At 45.1% G+C, this 19,728-nt stretch overlaps 1 protein-coding gene across 1 annotated transcript in view; it reads right to left on the bottom strand.

The window, feature by feature from the left end:
• LOC121553304 (phospholipid phosphatase 4-like) overlaps positions 1-19,728 on the bottom strand; it is a 154,534-nt gene that overhangs the window by 125,351 nt on the left and 9,455 nt on the right. The window contains exon 2 of the mRNA XM_045211459.1: positions 16,713-16,821. Coding sequence (XP_045067394.1) covers positions 16,713-16,821 — 109 coding nt within the window. The remainder of the gene's footprint in view (positions 1-16,712; positions 16,822-19,728) is intronic.

Raw genomic sequence — 19,728 nt, 5'->3', positions numbered from 1 at the left:
TCAAGGAGGTTCAACGGTTCATTGGCTTTTCTAACTTCTATCGGAAGTTCATTAAGAATTTCAGCTCGGTGGTAGCCCCCTTGACGACGCTTACCAAGGGAGGAGGGACCAAGATTCACTGGGGTCCGGAAGCAGCAGGGGCCTTCGAGGATCTCAAGCGCCGCTTCACGTCTGCTCCGATTCTGGTGACCCCTGACCCAGAGAGACCTTTTGTGGTGGGAGGTGGACGCCTCAGAGGTGGGGGTGGGAGCCGTCCTGTCACAGAGGGGTGCGGATGGGAGATTACACCCTTGTGCCTTCATGTCTCGCCGCCTGTCTGAGGCCGAGCGCAACTACCACGTGGGGGATCTAGAGTTGCTTGCGGTAAAACTGGCATTGGAAGAGTGGCGCCATTGGCTTGAGGGGGCTCAGCACCCTTTCCAGGTTCTCACAGACCACAAGAACCTGGAATATCTCCAACAGGCTAAGCGGATGAACCCTCGGCAAGCACGATGGTCCCTTTTCTTTAATCGATTCCAGTTCCTCCTGACTTACCGACCTGGCACCAAGAACGTCAAGCCGGATGCTCTGTCTCGAGTCTATTCTCCCCGAGTTACAAGAGAAGCCCTTGGCATCGATTATTCCGAGGTCTAGGATCGTCGCACCTCTTCAGTGGGAACTAGAAAGAGGGGTACGAGAAGCTCTTGTCCAGGAGCCCGATCCAGGCGGTGGTCCTGCCGGTCGCCTGTACGTTCCTCTCTCTGTTCGGGGCCGCGTCTTGCAGTGGGGTCATGAGTCGCCCTTGACATGCCATCCAGGCAGTGCTCGCACACTGGAGTTCCTCCGACGGCGGTTTTGGTGGCCGTCCATCAAGAAGGACGTGCAGGTCTATGTTGAGGCCTGCCCTGTGTGCAACCAGGGAAAGTCGACACGCCAGCGACCCCAGGGACTGCTCCATCCCTTACCTGTTCCTCGAAGGCCATGGTCACACCTTTCTCTGGACTTTGTTACGGGACTTCCTCTATCCCAGGGCAACACCGTCATCCTAGTGGTGGTAGACCGGTTCTCTAAGGCTGCCCGGTTTATTCCCCTGCCCAAGCTGCCCTCGGCTAAGGAGACTGCTGAGCTCCTCATGAACAATGTCTTCCGGATATTTGGTATTCCCCTGGACGTGGTCTCTGACCGAGGTCCCCAATTCTTGTCCCGGTTTTGGGGGGCCTTCTGCAGGCTTGTTGGGGCCACAGCCAGCCTATCGTCGGGGTTCCATCCAGAGTCTAATGGCCAAACGGAACGGATTAATCAGGATCTGGAGACCACCCTGCGGTGTATGGCGGCCAGTAATCCCACGTCTTGGGCCACCTATATCATTTGGGCTGAATATGCCCACAACACCCTCCAGTCCTCAGCCACCGGATTGTCCCCCTTCGAATGCCAGTTCGGTTACAACCCTCCATTGTTTCCAGAGGAGGAGGCGCAAGTTGGTGTTCCCTCGGCCCAGCGCTTTGTCCAACGCTGTAGGCGGACCTGGAAGAAGGCCAGGCGTGCCCTCCTTCGGACCTCCCAGAGATACCAAAGTCAGGCTAATCGCCACCGCCGGACGGTCCCCTAGTTTCCGAGCTGGTCAGAGAGTTTGGTTGGCCACTAAGAACCTGCCCCTCCGGGTCGAATCCAGGAAGCTTTCCCAGAGATACATCGGGCCTTTCCGCATTGCTAGAAAGGTTAACCCTGTGTCGTATCGTTTGGTTCTCCCTCGCTCCCTTAGAGTTAACCCCACTTTCCATGTTTCACTCCTTAAACCTGTCTTGTCTTCTCCCTTTGCCCCCCCACGCAGACCCCCGCCACCTCCCAGGATCATTGACGGCCAGCCAGCCTACACAGTCCGCCGGATACTGGACTCCCGGAGGGTCCAGAACTCTCTGCAGTATCTGGTGGACTGGGAGGGCTACGGGCCGGAGGGAGCGCTCCTGGGTTCCAGCCAGGGACATCCTGGACCCAGGTTTGATCCGAGATTTTCGCACCCTGGGGCCAGGGTGTTCTGGAAGGAACGTCAGGAGTCGTTCCTAGAGGAGGGGGTCCTGTCAGCTTCCTGCCTCCTGTTTGTCTCCGGGCCTCTAGAGGTCATCTGTGTTCCCCCTCTGCCTTAGTTCTTCCTCGTGTGTGTCAGCTTCCTGCCTCCTGTTTGTCTCCGGGCCTCTAGAGGTCATCTGTGTTCCCCCTCTGCCTTAGTTCTTCCTCATGTGTCCTAATTAGCTTGATCCAGGTCACCTGTGCCTTGTTTCCCCTTGTGTATTTTAGCTGTGTGTTTTCCCCTTGTTTCTCACTTGGTTATTGCGTCCTGACTATGTGTCTCCTGCTTTGTCCCACCGTGTCTGTCCTAGTAAGTTGTTCTAAGTTATCTTTAGTTTGTTTTTCTCCCCTCGTGGAGTTGTTTGGTTTTGCCTCCTGTTTTGGAACATTAAATCTACTTGCCTGGAGTATTGCCTTGGGTGTTTCATTTGGGTCCTACAACACCTCCTCTGTGGCTAAGGGGTAGTACCCCCAGCTCTCCACATCTGAGACCGGAGTTTCTAGCCCGGCTTGTGACAGGTGTTAACCTTCTTCAATGTGTTTCGGGACAACAGTAAGCCGCTGTCACTGCGTATTTGCTGACCTGTGACACACTGACACCACCCCCGGTTAGATGGGGGCAGCTCAAGAATTAACACACACAGGAACTTTATTTAAACACACTGGAGGTGAACATGGGCATATACTGTACATGGGGATGGTTCTGTATTGGATAGAAACAGAGATACTGTAGAATGAATATGCTATACAGGAGATAAATACACTGGCCTGAATGGAAATATGCAGTACGATAGAATGTGATATGGGATAGAACAACAAGGATTGTATCTAATAATGATCTAATTATAACCATGTAGTACATGGTAACACCAGATGAATGACTAGTGTAGTATCGCGTCAATGCTGGTAATTATTGCTGTCAAACAAAGAGTCCGCTTAGGCTGTACTTTGATTATAAGTTTTATTTATATCACAAGATGTCAGCATAGGTTTACAGACCCTGCAGGGCTGGAGAACAGTGTCCAAAGATAATCTGTCTGTTCTAACCTCTTCTTCGCTTTTACCCAGTATATATAATCTTCCCAAGATATGGGTGGCTCCCTCTACTGTCCAATCCCCTGTCTACAACACACACTTCCTGTCTGTTGTATGTGGCGTCACTCTAAAACATTCCCTCTGACACTAAAATAAACATCCCCTCAGGTTCCACGTAAAAAACATTAACAAAGTCATAATCTTAATACACTACACTAGCATGGCAATAGGACAGTAAGAACAATTGTAGTAGGCTATTGAACAGCAACACACAAGAGCAAGGACTGTATTTAAATCTATAGGAAATAGGAAGTAGTAAACAGTGAATAATCATTGCAGACAATATCAGTAGTAACATAATAATAACAGGAATGAGAACTACATAGAAAAAACTGCTACTCTAGCACATACTGCAATGACAACAACATCGACAACAACTTACTTTGTTTACACATCCCATGCACACATGTCCACCCACGTTTTCAGACGAGAAAACACGGTTCAGGCCCGGCTAATACTTATATGTTTGAGAGAGCATGCAACGGACCCGATAGGCCAGTGCTATGCTACCTAGGAGCATCTGACCAATCAGAGGATGCATGATCAGTGCATAGGCAGAGAGTGGGGTGCATTGGGACAGTCTGATTGGCTGAAGCCACGAGCTGGAGGTGATCGATCTCTCTCATGTGAGGGGAGAGCTAGAATATGTGGCGCCAGCCAGACATAAACAACAACACATATGTTGGAAATTAGTTCCACAGCGCCCTCGGCATGGGGATTCTGTAACACGCTGCTTGTGACGCAAAAGTTTGAGGGTTCATTGGAAAAGTCACATCTTTCAGGATGTCTTTGTGATTAAGGGGAAATTTCAAACTCATTTTCAGGGATAGAGAGAAAACAAGGATGTGGGTCTAATGATTACAAGCATGACTATCATTAAAATGAGTTCTGCTTGTATGAAAGGAAGAGTCTAGAAGATGGAAGTCATTGACATTTCAGCTCTAATGAAATTACCAAGTGGAGTTGGTAACTGAAATAATTATGTTTATTGCCCATAAGAGTTCCTAGAAAGATAGTGCATGTGTGCGTCCCTACATGCTTGCGTTTGTGTGTTTGTGTGTTTATGTGTGTATTTTAGGATATGAGCCTGAGGCTTTGTAGTTTTGTATTTGTAGATCCTTGCAAAGACCAAGGATGTTACTGCTCATAACATCATGAAGGAGAGAATAGTATTTAATTTCCAGAAAATGTTTCCTAATTTCAGGGACATGCTCAGATGGATGACCTTAAAGAGCAGGCCCGTGCACAGACCTTTTAGAAGGCATGTGCTCAAACAAAAAAAGCCACCCCCCAAAACAAAATCACGCAACCACGGTCACAGACTCGTTGAACAATTTTTACAAGCAGAGTGTCACGATCGTCTATAAAGGGAGCAGACCAATACGCAGCGCGTTGAGTGAACATGATGACTTTAATAAAGAAAGCACGTAACTACAAAACAAAAGACGATAGTGAAGTCCAACAGTGACAAAATACTGAACCTGGAACAAAAACCCACAACACCCAAAGGAAAACATACAGATAAATATGGCTCCCAATCAGAGATAACGAGCCGACAGCTGACACTCGTTACCTCCGATTGGGAGTCACTGACCAAACACGGAAACAAAACCAAAACCAAACACAACAAATGAACACACCCTATACCCAACACACCCAAATGAATACACCCTGGCTCAAACAACACAGTCCCGGAGCCAGAGCGTGACAGTACCCCCCCCTAAAGGCGCGGACTGCGACCGCGCCTCAATACGGGCTAAACAAGGGAGGGCTGGGCGGGCATACCTCTTCGGCGGTGGTTCTGGCTCTGGTCGTGGTCCCCACCCCACCATAGTCACTACCCGCTTTCGTAGCCTCCTCCAACTGACCCCCACCGGATTAAGGGGCAGCACCGGACTAAGAGGCAGCACCGGACTAAGGGGCAGCACCGGACTAAGGGGCAGCACCGGACTAAGGGGCAGCACCAGACTAAGGGGCAGCACCGGACTAAGGGGCAGTACCGGACTAAGGGGCAGCACCAGGATAAGGGGCAGCACTGGACTCAATGGCGGATCCTGGCTGGCTGGCTCTGGCGGATCCTGGCTGGACGGCTCATGGCTGGCTGAAGGATCTGGCTGCTCATGGCTGGCTGACGGATCTGGCTGCTCATGGCTGGCTGACGGATCTGGCTGCTCATGGCTGGCCGACGGATCTGGCTGCTCGTGGCTGGCCGACGGATCTGGCTGCTCATGGCTGGCTGAAGGATCTGGCTGCTCATGGCTGGCTGACGGATCTGGCTGCTCATGGCTGGCTGACGGATCTGGCTGCTCATGGCTGGCCGACGGATCTGGCTGCTCATGGCTGGCCGACGGATCTGGCTGCTCATGGCTGGCTGACGGATCTGGCGGCTCATGGCCGGCTGACGGATCTGGCTGCTCATGGCTGGCGGAAGGCTCTGGCTGATCCTGTCTGGCGGAAGGCTCTGGCTGATCCTGTCTGGCGGAAGGCTCTGGCTGATCCTGTCTGGCAGAAGGCTCTAGCGGCTCCGGTCTGGCGGACGGCTCTGAAGGCTCATGGCAGACGGGCGGCTTTGCAGGCTCCGTACAGCCGGGCAGTTCATGGAGCGCTTGGCAGACGGACAGTTCAGACGGCGTTGGGCAGACAGGCAGTTCAGGCGCCGTTGGGCAGACGGGCAGTTCAAGCGCCGTTGGGCAGACGGGCAGTTCAGGCGCCGTTGGGCAGACGGCAGACTCTGGCCGTCTGAGGCGCACCGTAGGCCTGGTGCGTGGTGCCGGAACTGGAGGTACCGGGCTGAGGACACGCATCTCAGGGCTAGTGCGGGGAGAAGGAACAGGCCGGACCGGGCTGGCGACGCGCACCGTAGGTTTGGTGCGAGTGGCAGGAACAGGCCGGGTCGGGCTGGCGACGCGCACCGTAGACTTGGTGCGGGTGGCAGGAACAGGCCGGACCGGGCTGGCGACGCGCACCGTAGGTTTGGTGCGAGTGGCAGGAACAGGCCAGGTCGGGCTGGCGACGCGCACCGTAGGTTTGGTGCGAGTGGCAGGAACAGGCCGGGCTGGGCTGGCGATGCACACCGTAGGTTCTGTGCGTGGAGCAGGAACAGGCCGGGCTGGGCTGGCGACGCACACCGTAGGTTCTGTGCGTGGAGCAGGAACAGGCCGGGCTGGGCTGGCGACGCACACCGTAGGTTCTGTGCGTGGAGCAGGAACAGGCCGGGCTGGGCTGGCGACGCACACCGTAGGTTCTGTGCGTGGAGCAGGAACAGGCCGGGCTGGACTGGCGACGCACACCGTGGGCTTGATGCGTGGAGTAGGAACAGGCCGGTCCGTACTGGGAACACACACCACTGGCTTTAACTGGGGATCAGGAACGGGCCGGACCGGACTGGTAACACACATCAGTCTCTCACGCCGTGCCGCAACAACTTCCCTTCCTCTACTCGCCAATGGCTCCCGTAATCCGATAGCCTTCTCTCCACGTCTCCCTGTGGCAGCCTCCTGCTGCCCAGCCGCCCAAGCCATGTGCCCCCCCCAAAAAACGTTTTGGGGTTGCCTCTCGTCCCTCCGACGATGGCCCTGCCGACGCCGTTGCTCCTCTCTCCGTCGCCTCTCCACTGTTTCGCTCCATGGACGGCGATCCATCCCATCCAGGATCTCCTCCCAAGTCCAGGACCCTTTTCCGTCCAAAATCTCCTCCCATGTCCAGGAATCCTTTGGAGCTGGGTCCTGTTGCCGCTTGACACGCTGCTTGGTCCTCTTATGGTGGGTTTTTCTGTCACGATCGTCTAAGGAAGCGGACCAAGGCGCAGCGTGTTGAGCGAACATGTTGACTTTATTAAATTAAAGCAACCACGAAACAACAAAACAAATGACGATACGTGAAGTCCTCTGTGACACTGACAGAACATGGAACAAAAACCCACAACACCCACAGGAAAACATACAGATAAATATGGCTCCCAATCAGAGATAACGAGCCGACAGCTGACACTCGTTACCTCCGATTGGGAGTCATTGAACCCAACAAAGAAATACAACACATAGAACCACCCAACCAAACAAAACACCACGAAACGAACACACCCTGGCTCAACACACAAAGTCCCGGAGCCAGAGCGTGACACAGAGGGGAAAGCAGTATTATATGCCCACTGGGCACAGACTTCAATTCAACGTCTATTCTACGTTGGTTCAATTCAATTTAATTGAAATTATGAGGAAACAACGTTGATTCAACCAGTGTGTGCCCAGTAGGTGATGAGTAAAGTATTTAGCAAAACTATTTTGAACTGGAATAAATGCTGCACTTATTAACAATGACCAACACTGAGATAACTGGCCGATGCCCTCGCACATTGATGAGACGGAGATGTTGATATCGTAAGAAATAGCTTATTTTTATTAAAAACTTGCAGACATAACAGCAGTCCCCCTCAGACACTGAACAACATCCTCAATTTAAACAAACTGAAGAGCTTCAGTCAGGATGCCACAGGTGTGCAATCAGCTAATTAGCAAGGCTTGCAAGCAGTTAACTGAAAATTAAAGATGCACTACGCAGAAATCGCTCCACCATTTCCTGGTTGATCAAATTCATTGCCAGCCGGGTACCCCTGTTCTTCCTCACAAATATCGTAATAAATTTGCCAGAATATGTTATATCTTCATCCCACAATATTGAAGGTAGTGTGATGTTACAGATGCTTATCTTTACACACCCAAACTACCCCTATCTGAAATATTAAAATGATCAATCAACATTTATAAACCATGCATATGCACAAAATATATCCCTAAACATGCATGTGCCAGTTTTCACGCAAAAGTTGTCATTTATAAAAACTGAACTTGACGTGAGAATGTGCTCACCTTCCTGCAAATTTTAGACCATGCATACGCACAGTTTCTAGTGGTGGAAGTATTGCACTGCAAGCAGGCAAGTAGCCTAGTATCTTGTGCAAATGGGGGATAAGATGGTCATGTTTGTTCATTACAAATAACAGGTTCATCCTTAAGAGTCTATTGATTCACCCGTGCGTCAATCTAAGTAACATAATACAAAAATCCCCAGCAAAATCTGTCAGTTTAAAATAGAGATATTTGTTTTTTGTATAGGTTAAGTCTCAATCCACTGCATCTGCCTATGTCCCCTTCCGCATCTGCGGTGGAAAGTGGCAGAGCCATTTGCCAGACCAGGAGACATCCCGAAAATCGGTCTTCTCACGAAAATGTCTGTAGCATTCAAACGGTTTGGCCTACGAACTACTATGATCACTCTATAGAAAGGGGAGACTCTTCTCCGTTTTGCTCTACAACATCCACAAGTGTCACGGGACTCGTCTAAAGGTAACCCATATAAATGAATGGAAGTATAGAGGTAGTTTTGTGCAAACAAAAATAAGGGGTTAAATATATATAAAAAATATATATATCTCCTAGATCAGTGCTTCCCAACCCTGGTCCTCGAGTACCCCCAACAATACACATTTTCATTATAGCCCTGGACAAACACGCCTCATTCAACTCATTGAGGCCTTGATGATTAGTTGACAAGTTGAATCAGGTGTGCTTGTCTGTTGTCTAGCGGTAACACTTCCGGTTTAGACACGTCACCCCTCTCCCCACCGAAGACCGGGGTTATATTCCCCGCTCCAACCCTTCAATCTGTTTCTCCTACCTATCTGTATCCCCTCTGTCATTTCACAACTGTCTCAATAATGTGTCATCTCCCCAAAATATATATTTTAAATCATGCAAATCGTTTCAATGATTTGTTCATTTCATTTTACCAAAATAATGTAATAATGTAATTCCAACTTAATATGTTGCTAAAATGTAAGTATATTTCATGAGGATAACCAGCGAGAGAGAAAACTGAGTGATTGAACTCAATGGAAGTATTCGGTTTTAATCACCTTGCATTTTCTATCTTGCCACGTGACTCTGTTTTTAGAGGATTGTGGGTAATACATTTTTTTTTTATAGTTTATGATTCTTTCACACAATGTTGTTTGCATGTTTGAAGAAATAAAAGTATAATGTAATCGATCATGATGAATAGATATCAAAACTGTCAGGAAATTGACATTCAATGAGGACAGCACCCATTCCCATGTTCATGATTGTCGGTGGAAGAGGCAAGTGCAGAATTCTAATTTCTTGCAGTTCAACCTCCAGTTAGTGCTGGTGGTTTGAACACTGTGCTTGACAATGCCTGCCAATATGGTATAAAATGTCAAATGATCAAATACAGAATTTGTTTTTAAACATCAACACACTTCAGAAAAAGCGATGTAATTCTGCACTAGACAGGATTCAAAACATCATAATGGTGTTTAGAAGCTTCAGAGAAAGGAAACAACACCAAAAGAGAAGGTATCTATTTCTGCACTAAACAGGACTCGAAACACCAACATAGTGTTTTTAATCTTTTCTGTTAGTGCTCCCAGTCCCTGGCAAGGTGTTGCACAACACTTGATTAAGTGGTGTTACAACACACCATGTAATGTTTCAAAATATCTCAGGATGATGTTTCAATACTCCAGCAAAGTTAAGGTTTCATCTCCAAGTTGGTGGCACTAGTTTTGGTGTTACAACACACTTCATTTTAACAGTGTAGTAGAACAGACGATTGTAGGCTACCTCTGTACATCTGAATACTGTAATTTCATATTTCTCGAGTAGACAATCTTTCATTTCTAAACATAATACGTATTTTTATAACCATTGCAGAATAAATTCCTCACCTTTTCTGGCCATGATGGGTTTATATTCCCCAAGTATCCTACAACAAATTACCATGCCTGCATCTCTCATTTAATTGGCCCTATTACAGTGCCTTGCAAAAGTATTCATCCTCCTTGGCATTTTTCCTATTTTGTTGCATTACAACCTGTAATTCAAATGTATTTTTATTTGGATTTCATGTAATGGACATACACAAAATAGTCGAAATTGGTGAAGTGAAATGAAAAAAAATAACTTGTTTCAAGTAGGCAATGTTTCAGAATTTGCGTGCAGTGCAGCATAGGTTCGAGAAAAAGTAAATGCAAAACATTAGGACCTAACAAAGATCAAAGGAACTGTTTACAGGTCCACAGCAATTTGCAATTGTTTTTGTCTTTCCGCAATTGTCACGTTGTATAATGATTAGAAGACAGGCGCAGGAATACATATTAGGGGTTTTATTACTCCATCCAACACAAACACATACTATATATATATATATACAAAAGGAATGTAACCCAAACAAAGAGCGAGGTGTAACTTCTACACAATACACAGGACGAGACCCTTAAACAACCAGAGCACAATACACGGTACTCACGAGACCAATGGACATGGGACAATAATCGACACGGACAATGGGGCACAAATCATATCAAATTTTATTTGTCACATTTACGTGTTTAGCAGATGTTATTGCGAGTCTGCCAGAAAGCCTAAAGCAAATGTCACTGCAAAACTTTAACATTCTGCCATCACCTCCAAAGACATTTGATCAAGTTCACCATTGCTATTTCCTTTAGAAACTGTCTCGGCCTAATTCCAATACTTCCAAAGTATACAGCGAATAGGGGCACTATTGTCACCATAAAAGGTGAATGATGGGTGTTTTTCAGGTGGAGTTATAATGCTCGTTCACGCACACAGTTTCAGGACGGGTCTGATTAAAACGGGAAACATGCGTATGTATGGCGTGTACCAAGTTTATAAATCTCAATATTTTTTTATGCGTGCAGTCTTTTCAGAAATGGCACATTTACTTATAAATGAGGCTCCAGGTCGCCAAAGATGAGTCAGTTAGTAGATTTGCTAAATGATATTTTATATGAATGATAAATGTAGGTCTAGTTCTTTCTGGTCTCTAATCTGGATATGCACGGCACGCCGGCCTTTGAGAGCCAATGCTGATGACTGGTCAACAATCAATACTTTTTGGTTCTGAAGCATATATGAGAATTTAATGACAACTTCAAAACATTGACAAAAAAAATATGCAAAAAATAATAATCATTGGAGAAATTATAACACCACCGAAAAAGGCACTTTGGAGACTGGAAGGGCAAGGGGGCATGTGCTCTGCACAGGTAGAGCCCTATCTGTGCACACACCTGTCTAGGATCGGCACTTTTTTTTCAATTTCCGCCTAAAATGACATACTCAAATCTAACTGCCTGTAGCTCAGGACCTGAAGCAAAGATATGCATATGTTTGATACCATTTGAAAGGAAACACTTTGAAGTTTGTGGAAATGTGAAATTAATGTAGGAGAATGTAACACATTAGATCTGGTAAAAGATAATACAAACAAAATAACATGCGTTTTCAATTATTATTATTTTTCATCATCTTTGAAATGCAGAGAGAACTTACACAATATAATATTGCAGTTTAGGCACAATTTAGATTTTGGCCAGTAGATGGAAGCAGTGTGGGTGCAAAGTTTCAGATTGATCCAGTGAAGCATTGCAATACTGGACTACAGTGGGGAAAATAAGTATTTAGTCAGCCACCAATTGTGCAAGTTCTCCTACTTAAAAAGATGAGAGAGGCCTGTAATTTTCATCATAGGTACACGTCAACTATGACAGACAAAATGAGAAAAAATAATGCAGAAAATCACATTGTAGGATTTGTAATGAATTTATTTGCAAATTATGGTGGAAAATAAGTATTTGGTCAATAACAAAAGTTTCTCAATACTTTGTTATATACCCTTTGTTGGCAATGACACAGGTCAAACGTTTTCTGTAAGTCTTCACAAGGTTTTCACACACTGTTGCTGGTATTTTGGGCCATTCCTCCATGCAGATCTCCTCTAGAGCAGTGATGTTTTGAGGCTGTCGCTGGGCAACACAGACTTTCAACTCCCTCCAAAGATTTTCTATGGGGTTGAGATCTGGAGACTGGCTAGGCCACTCCAGGACCTTGAAATGCTTCTTACAAAGCCACTCCTTCGTTGCCCGGGCGGTGTGTTTGGGATCATTGTCATGCTGAAAGACCCAGCCACGTTTCATCTTCAATGCCCTTGCTGATGGAAGGAGGTTTTCACTCAAAATCTCACGATACATGGCCCCATTCATTCTTTCCTTTACACGGATCAGTCGTCCTGGTCCCTTTGCAGAAAAACAGCCCCAAAGCATGATGTTTCCACCCCCATGCTTCACAGTAGGTAAGGTGTTCTTTGGATGCAACTCAGCATTCTTTGTCCTCCAAACACGACGAGTTGAGTTTTTACCAAAAAGTTCTATTTTGGTTTCATCTGACCATATGACATTCTCCCAATCCTCTTCTGGATCATCCAAATGCACTCTAGCAAACTTCAGACGGGCCTGGACATGTACTGGCTTAAGCAGGGGGACACGTCTGGCACTGCAGGATTTGAGTTCCTGGCGGCGTAGTGTGTTACTGATGGTAGGCTATGTTACTTTGGTCCCAGCTCTCTGCAGGTCATTCACTAGGTCCCCCCGTGTGGTTCTGGGATTTTTGCTCACCGTTCTTGTGATCATTTTGACCCCACGGGGTGAGATCTTGCGTGGAGCCCCAGATCGAGGGAGATTATCAGTGGTCTTGTATGTCTTCCATTTCCTAATAATTGCTCCCACAGTTGATTTCTTCAAATCAAGCTGCTTACCTATTGCAGATTCAGTCTTCCCAGCCTGGTGCTGGTCTACAATTTTGTTTCTGGTGTCCTTTGACAGCTCTTTGGTCTTGGCCATAGTGGAGTTTGGAGTGTGACTGTTTGAGGTTGTGGACAGGTGTCTTTTATACTGATAACAAGTTCAAACAGGTGCCATTAATACAGGTAACGAGTGGAGGACAGAGGAGCCTCTTAAAGAAGAAGTTACAGGTCTGTGAGAGCCAGAAATCTTGCTTGTTTGTAGGTGACCAAATACTTATTTTCCACCATAATTTGCAAATAAATTCATTAAAAATCCTACAATATGATTTTCTGGATTTTTTTTCTCTCAATTTGTCTGTCATAGTTGACGTGTACCTATGATGAAATTTAAAGGCCTTTCTCATCTTTTTAAGTGGGAGAACTTGCACAATTGGTGGCTGACTAAATACTTTTTTTCCCCACTGTATTTTGTATCAAGTCTGCCCAAAAGTGCCAAATTGGTAAATTGATACAGTGGCATGTGAAAGTATTCACCCCCCCTTGGCATTTTTCCTATTTTGTTGCCTTACAACCTGGAATTAAAATGGATTTTTGGGGGGTTTATATCATTTGATTTACACAACATGCCTACCACCTTGAAGATGCAAAATATTTTTTATTGGGAAAAAACACTGAAAACTTGAGCGTGCATAACTATTCACCCCCCCACCTTTAACAACAATTACAGCTGCAAGTGTCTTGGGGCATGTCTCTATGAGCTTGGCACATCTAGCCACTGGGTAGGCAAAACTGCTCCAGCTCCTTCAAGTTGGATGGGTTCTGCTGGTGTACAGCAATCTTTAAGTCATACCACAGATTCTCAATTGGATTGAGGTCTGGGCTTTGAATAGGCCATTCCAAGACATTTAAATGTTTCCCCTTAAACCACTCAAGTGTTGCTTTAGCAGTATGCTTAGGGTCATTGTCCTGCTGGAAGGTGAACCTCCGTCCCAGTCTCAAATCTCTGGAAGACTGAAACAGGTTTCCCTCAAGAATTTCCCTGTATTTAGCGCCATCCATCATTCCTTCAATTCTGACCAGTTTCCCAGTCCCTGCCGATTAAAAACATCCTCACAGCATGGTGCGCTTGCTTGGTGGTGCCCCTTGCTTAGTGGTGTTGCAGACTCTGAGGCCTTTCAGAACAGGTGTATAAATACTGAGATCATGTGACAGATCATGTGACAATTAGATTGCACACAGGTGGACTTTATTTAACTAATTATGTGACTTCTGAAGGTAATTGGTTGCACCAGATCTTATTTAGGGGATATTTATATTTTAGAATTTTTTGAAACAAGTACATTTTTTCATTTCACTTCACCAATGTCGACTATTTTGTGTACGTCCAATACATGAAATCCAAACAAAAATCCATTTAAATTATAGGTTGTAATGCTACAAAATAGGAAAAACGTCAAGGGGGATGAATACATTTGCAAGGCACTGTACATTTAGATTTTATTTGACTTGAGCTCCGTGCAGATGTTGCCTTTAATCCACGGCTTCTGGTTGGGATATGTGCTGTATGTACGGTCACTGTGGGGACGACGTCGTCGATGCACTTCTTAATGAAGCCGGTTACTGATGTGGTAAACTCCTCAATGTTATCGGATGAATCCTGGAACACATTCCAGTCTGTATTAGCGAAACAGTCCTGTAGATTATCTGACTATTTCCGCACTGGTACTTCCTGTTTGAGTTTTTGCTTGTAAGCAGGAAGCAGGAGGATATAGTTATGATCTGATTTGCCAAAGGAAGGGCGAGGGAGGGCCTTGTGTGCATTTCTGTGTGGAGTATTAGTGACCTAGAGTTTTGTCGCCTCTAGTTGCACAGGTGACATGTTGGTGAAAATGAGGTAAAATGTATTTCAGTTTCCCTGCATTAAAATCAACGGCCACAAGAAATGCTGCCTCTGTATGTGCATTTTCTTATTTGCTTATGGCCCTATACAGCTCGTTGAATGTGGTCTTAGTGCCAGCATTGGTTTGTGGTGGTAAATAGACAGCAACAAAAAATATAGGTGAAAACTCTCTTGGTAAATAGTATGGTCTGCAGCTTATCATGAGGTATTCTAACACAGGCGAGCAAAAACTCAAGACTTCCTTAACATTGGAGATTGTGCACCAGCTTTTGTTAACAAAGAGACACACCCCTCCTCCCTTCGTCTTACCCGAGTCTGCCGTCAAGTCTTGACGATTCATAGAAAAACCAGCAAGATGTATTATCCATGTCCTCCTTCAGCCATGAGTCTGAGAGACATAGAATATTACAGTTTTTCAGGTTCCGTTGATAGGATAGTATCGAACGGAGCTCATCCAGTTTGTTCTCCAGTGACTAAACGTTTGCCAGTAGAACAGAGGGCAATGGCGGCCTATTTGCTAGCTGATGTAGTCTCGTCAGGATGCCGCCTCGCCTGCCTCTCTTTCACCACTGCTTCCTCTTTCGAGTCCCAAGGATTAGGGCACTGGTCCGGAGTAAGCAGAATGTCCAGAGCTGCCGGGTCATTGAAGTAGAAATGTTAATCCAAATTGAGGTGATGTCTAGAAGCTGTATTCGGTCATAGGAAATTATGGCGGAGATATTATGTACCAAAAAATGTAAGATCAGTGTAAGAAAAAACTAAATAGCAGAATTGGTCAGGAGCCCGTAAAACGGAGTATTCCCACAAGACTCTCGTAACGTTACAGTGTGATGTTATTACATGTTTTTTCCAATAACTTTCCCTGAGCATACTTCAGCAATTATGTTTGGATTTAATAGAAGTGGTTCTGAGAAAACTTTGCTAGAACGTTCTGCTTATGTTGATGGAGATTTCATCCAAGACACCTATAACAACAGGCACGGAACATTCTCATAATACTCTCATAAAGTCCCTCAACATACAGAACTTCAGCAAAGTGGTTAAAAGAAAACAATATGTTTATGGAGATGTTGCCCAACATATTGAAAACGAATCTGTCAATTGTTAGGGAAGTCGAAACTAGACAGTATATGAAGAGGACTGGTGAGAGAAAAAAGTAGAGAGGATACTTATTTTTCTTAGTTAATAGTTATCCTCTCTGTAAGACAAAGTGCAAACTGGATGTTTTGAATACGCGTTAGCTTCAGTCCTGTGGTACAGTGGATTACTTCCATGGTGAAAACAACAAAGGTCACAGGTTTGATCCCTACTTGCTTCTATCAACAAAATAAGATAAAGCTTTGTTTGCACAATCAATGTCTAATACAATGTATTGTGGTTACAAGCAATTGCCGTCTGTGTTTTCTACATGACCTTACAGTACAACTTAATTCCTCAACAATAAGATAGCACTAACACATGAAAGAGACAACTCAGTGGCCTTATCGTCTGCCCTGAGACTGGAAGATTTGGAGTGCGATCCCTGGCAGAGTCATAACAAAGACTGTAAAAATGGGACCCGATACGTCTCTGCTTGGCACTCAGCATTAAGGAGATTGGGGGTTTTAGATTTACAGTAATTAATTTTCTTATGTTTTATATGCTTACAACAGAAAAAGGTGTCCTGTGGATTATGCCTTGTTATGTTTGTGAAAATTGATTGGCAATGTCCTCATGGACCTCCAATGCCCGTATTCTTTCCATAGAGACTTGCAGGCAATTTTTTAAAAGACGATTGATCAATATGGCTCTGTGATGCACTTTTCATATCTATTGATGAATGCTTAGACCATATGCCAATAGAGAATTGGAGGCTTTATCCTGAATGACTAATTTCCCAGTCCACAGACCATCTAAATGCAAAATGGCCAATACACTTCCTGCATTTGAGTCTCATTTCTGAGGGGTAATAGAATGAGTGAGATGAGGATGATGGTGATGATGATGTTGTGTGCGTGTGTGTGCTCGTGTGTGTGCACATCCGTCTGTCCGCGCGTGTGTCACTTACGAACATGACCCTCTTGGGGATGTGGTCTGACTCCACCAAGGGGTTTTTGTAGAGCCACAGCTCCTCTGGCTGGATTACTCTCTCAAAGGGCTCCAGGAACTCTGTGAATCTGAGGGAGACACACACATGCACATTAGCTCTCAATCATTCACAATACATTTATTTTCATATGGGGTTCTACTAAGCTAAAATATTAAATTGCGCGACTATGATCTCCTCTGCAAAAACTATTTTGAGGAAGTGTATACTGGCTACGGCATCTCAAAATGGACAAACAGTGCTATTTCCGCTTTTTTCTCGTTTTTCAAGTGAAGGTCTTTTAAGGGAGTATGCAAGCATACTCGTTCGATTTGGCTAGCCGAACTCGGCTAGGCACTAGCAGAACTGAAGCATGCTGACACCTTTAAATGGTGTCAGCCAAGCCGTATCAACCCTCCTCCCCCTGCTGTGTCCACCCCCTCAGTCATTAACTACAGACTACAGAATAGGTAGACCTGTCACTCTACTGGGCTTATGTCCTACCCACTCCCCTTTGCCTTAATGAGTTTCTCCTGGAACACACCCACATACCGAACCCCAACATGCCTGAATGGATGTACATGTACACACACACAGGCACGGGCACACACAGATACACACATTCACACACTCAGTGGTGTAAAGTACTTAAGTAAAAATACTTTTACTTTTACTTCACTACATTCCTAAAGAAAATAATCAACTTTTTACTCCATACATTTTCCTTGACACCCAAAAGTATGCGTTACATTTTGAATGTTTAGCAAGACAGGAAAATGGTCCAATTCACGCACTTATCAAGAAAACATTCATGGTCATCCCTACTGTCTCTGATCTGGCCGACTCACTTAACACAAATGCTTCATTTGTAAATTATGTCTGAGTGTTGGAGTGTGCCCCTGGCTATACCGTCAATTAAACAAACAAGAAAATTGTGCCGTCTGGTTTGCTTAATATAAGGAATTTGAATTGATTTATACTTTTACTTTTGATACTTAAGTATATTTTAGCAATTACATTTACTTTTGATACTTAGATTTAAAACCAAATATTTTTTTTACTTTTACTCGAGTAGTATTTTACTGGGTGACTTTCACTTTTACTTGACTCATTTTCTATTAAGGTATCTTTACTTTTACTTAAGTATGACAATTGAGTACTTTTTTCACCACTGCACACACATGCACACACAGGCATGAATGCATACACACATACACACATGCATACACACTCATGTACACACCCGTGTGTATGTATGTGTGTGTGTGTGTGTGTGTGTGTGTGTGTGTGTGTGTGTGTGTGTGTGTGTGTGTGTGTGTGTGTGTGTGTGTGTGTGTGTGTGTGTGTGTGTGTGTGTGTGTGTGTGTGTGTGTGTGTGTGTGTGTGTGTGTGTGTGTGTGTGTGTGTGCGGGTCAGGGTTGAGTGTGTGTCATGAATGCAGACACACACACACACTCACTCAAGATTGAGCAGCGGCAGGAAATGTACTTTGGAAGTGATCTTTCTTCTTTATTTCATGATAGGGAGCTACGGCACTTCTGGAATCCCAAAAGCTACTTTGATGGCCATGTGTGTGCACAGAGGCGATAATCTTAAGTGAACAGGAAAAGGAAATAATGCAAATGCTATTAAAGAAAAACTGTAATTTCAACTATTTTCATTTAATCTTCATAATTGCAGTGTCTATAATGTATTACTGTGGCTTAAGTTATTGTAAGATATTAAGTCAAGGTTGACAGACGTTATAGGTCACAGAGAAACGTATGAATCTGCCTCCATCAGAGGCTCAAAGTAATTAAATGTTCTATTTCAAATGTCAATGATATTTCTACCTCAAGCGTTGAAAATGCTTTATATCTCCTCTTAGAACAGATCAATGCAGCACACACAGGAGTTCCCCTGGCTAGCCTATTTTATTGTTTTTTTCCTACACCTCTCTCATCAGTCAATTCATAAAACGTCTACATATGGGTTGATGAGGTCCTATATAGAAGCTCAAAACCCACCTAAGCCAAGTGCCAGAGTCTGATGTAACAGTTTAAGCTCCTGACTCTGGACCACACCCTGGCGATGGGGGATCAAGCTCTGGCTCTACCAACTGTCTATACCCTTCCTCTGTAAACCTCTCTAATACCTGTCTCCCAATATACAGTCCTTCCAGGATTTCGGAGGATTCTTTGGTGATATTTGCTGTAAAAAATGAATGATTTTTGCTGCGGCTATTCTGACACTTAGCAACAACAACAAAAACGATTGCATAATCGTAAAGTGAATATAATAAAAAACTGTCCTGTAATAAAAAATAAATTAATTTAATTGAATGAGATACGGAAGGAGATTGGAACTTCCGATCTCCTTTAAAAATAAAAAAGTTTAACACTACATTCAGTTAGAGCTATATGCCTTTTCCATTCACTCATAGTGGATATGGTTGGCTGTTCTTTTCTAAAATGCCTTGTCATCGCCGTCATGATTAACCACGATCCGATGAGAGCAATCCCAGTCCCATCCATTACAGGTCATGACAGGGAGGATATTTGTCACTGCTGTGATGGGTGCAATGATCATCAATCAGGCCAACAGTTGTAGGCCTGATTACCAACAATGATGAAAAAGCCTACAGGGAGGAGGTGACAACCCTGGCAGAGTGGTGCCAGGAAAATAACCTCTCCCTCAATGTCAACAAAGTGAAGGAGCTGATCGTGGACCACAGGAGACAGCAGAGAGAGCATGCCCCCATCCACAGAGATAGGACCGCAGTGGAGAGGGTCAAAAGCTTCAGGTTCCTTGGTGTGCACATCACTAATAATCTGAAATGGTTCACACAGACAGCGTGGTGAAGAAGGCGCAACAGCGCCTCTTCAACCTCAGGAGGCTGAAGAAATTTGGTTTGGCCCCTAAGACCCTCACAAACTTCTACAGATGCACTATTGAGAGCATCGTGTCGAGCTGTATCACCGCCTGCTACAGCAATTGCACCGCAGGGCTCTTCAGAGGG

Source organism: Coregonus clupeaformis, chromosome 37 (genome assembly GCF_020615455.1).
Source record: "Coregonus clupeaformis isolate EN_2021a chromosome 37, ASM2061545v1, whole genome shotgun sequence".
NCBI lineage: Eukaryota > Metazoa > Chordata > Actinopteri > Salmoniformes > Salmonidae > Coregonus > Coregonus clupeaformis.
This window is presented reverse-complemented; position numbering and strand designations above follow the sequence as displayed.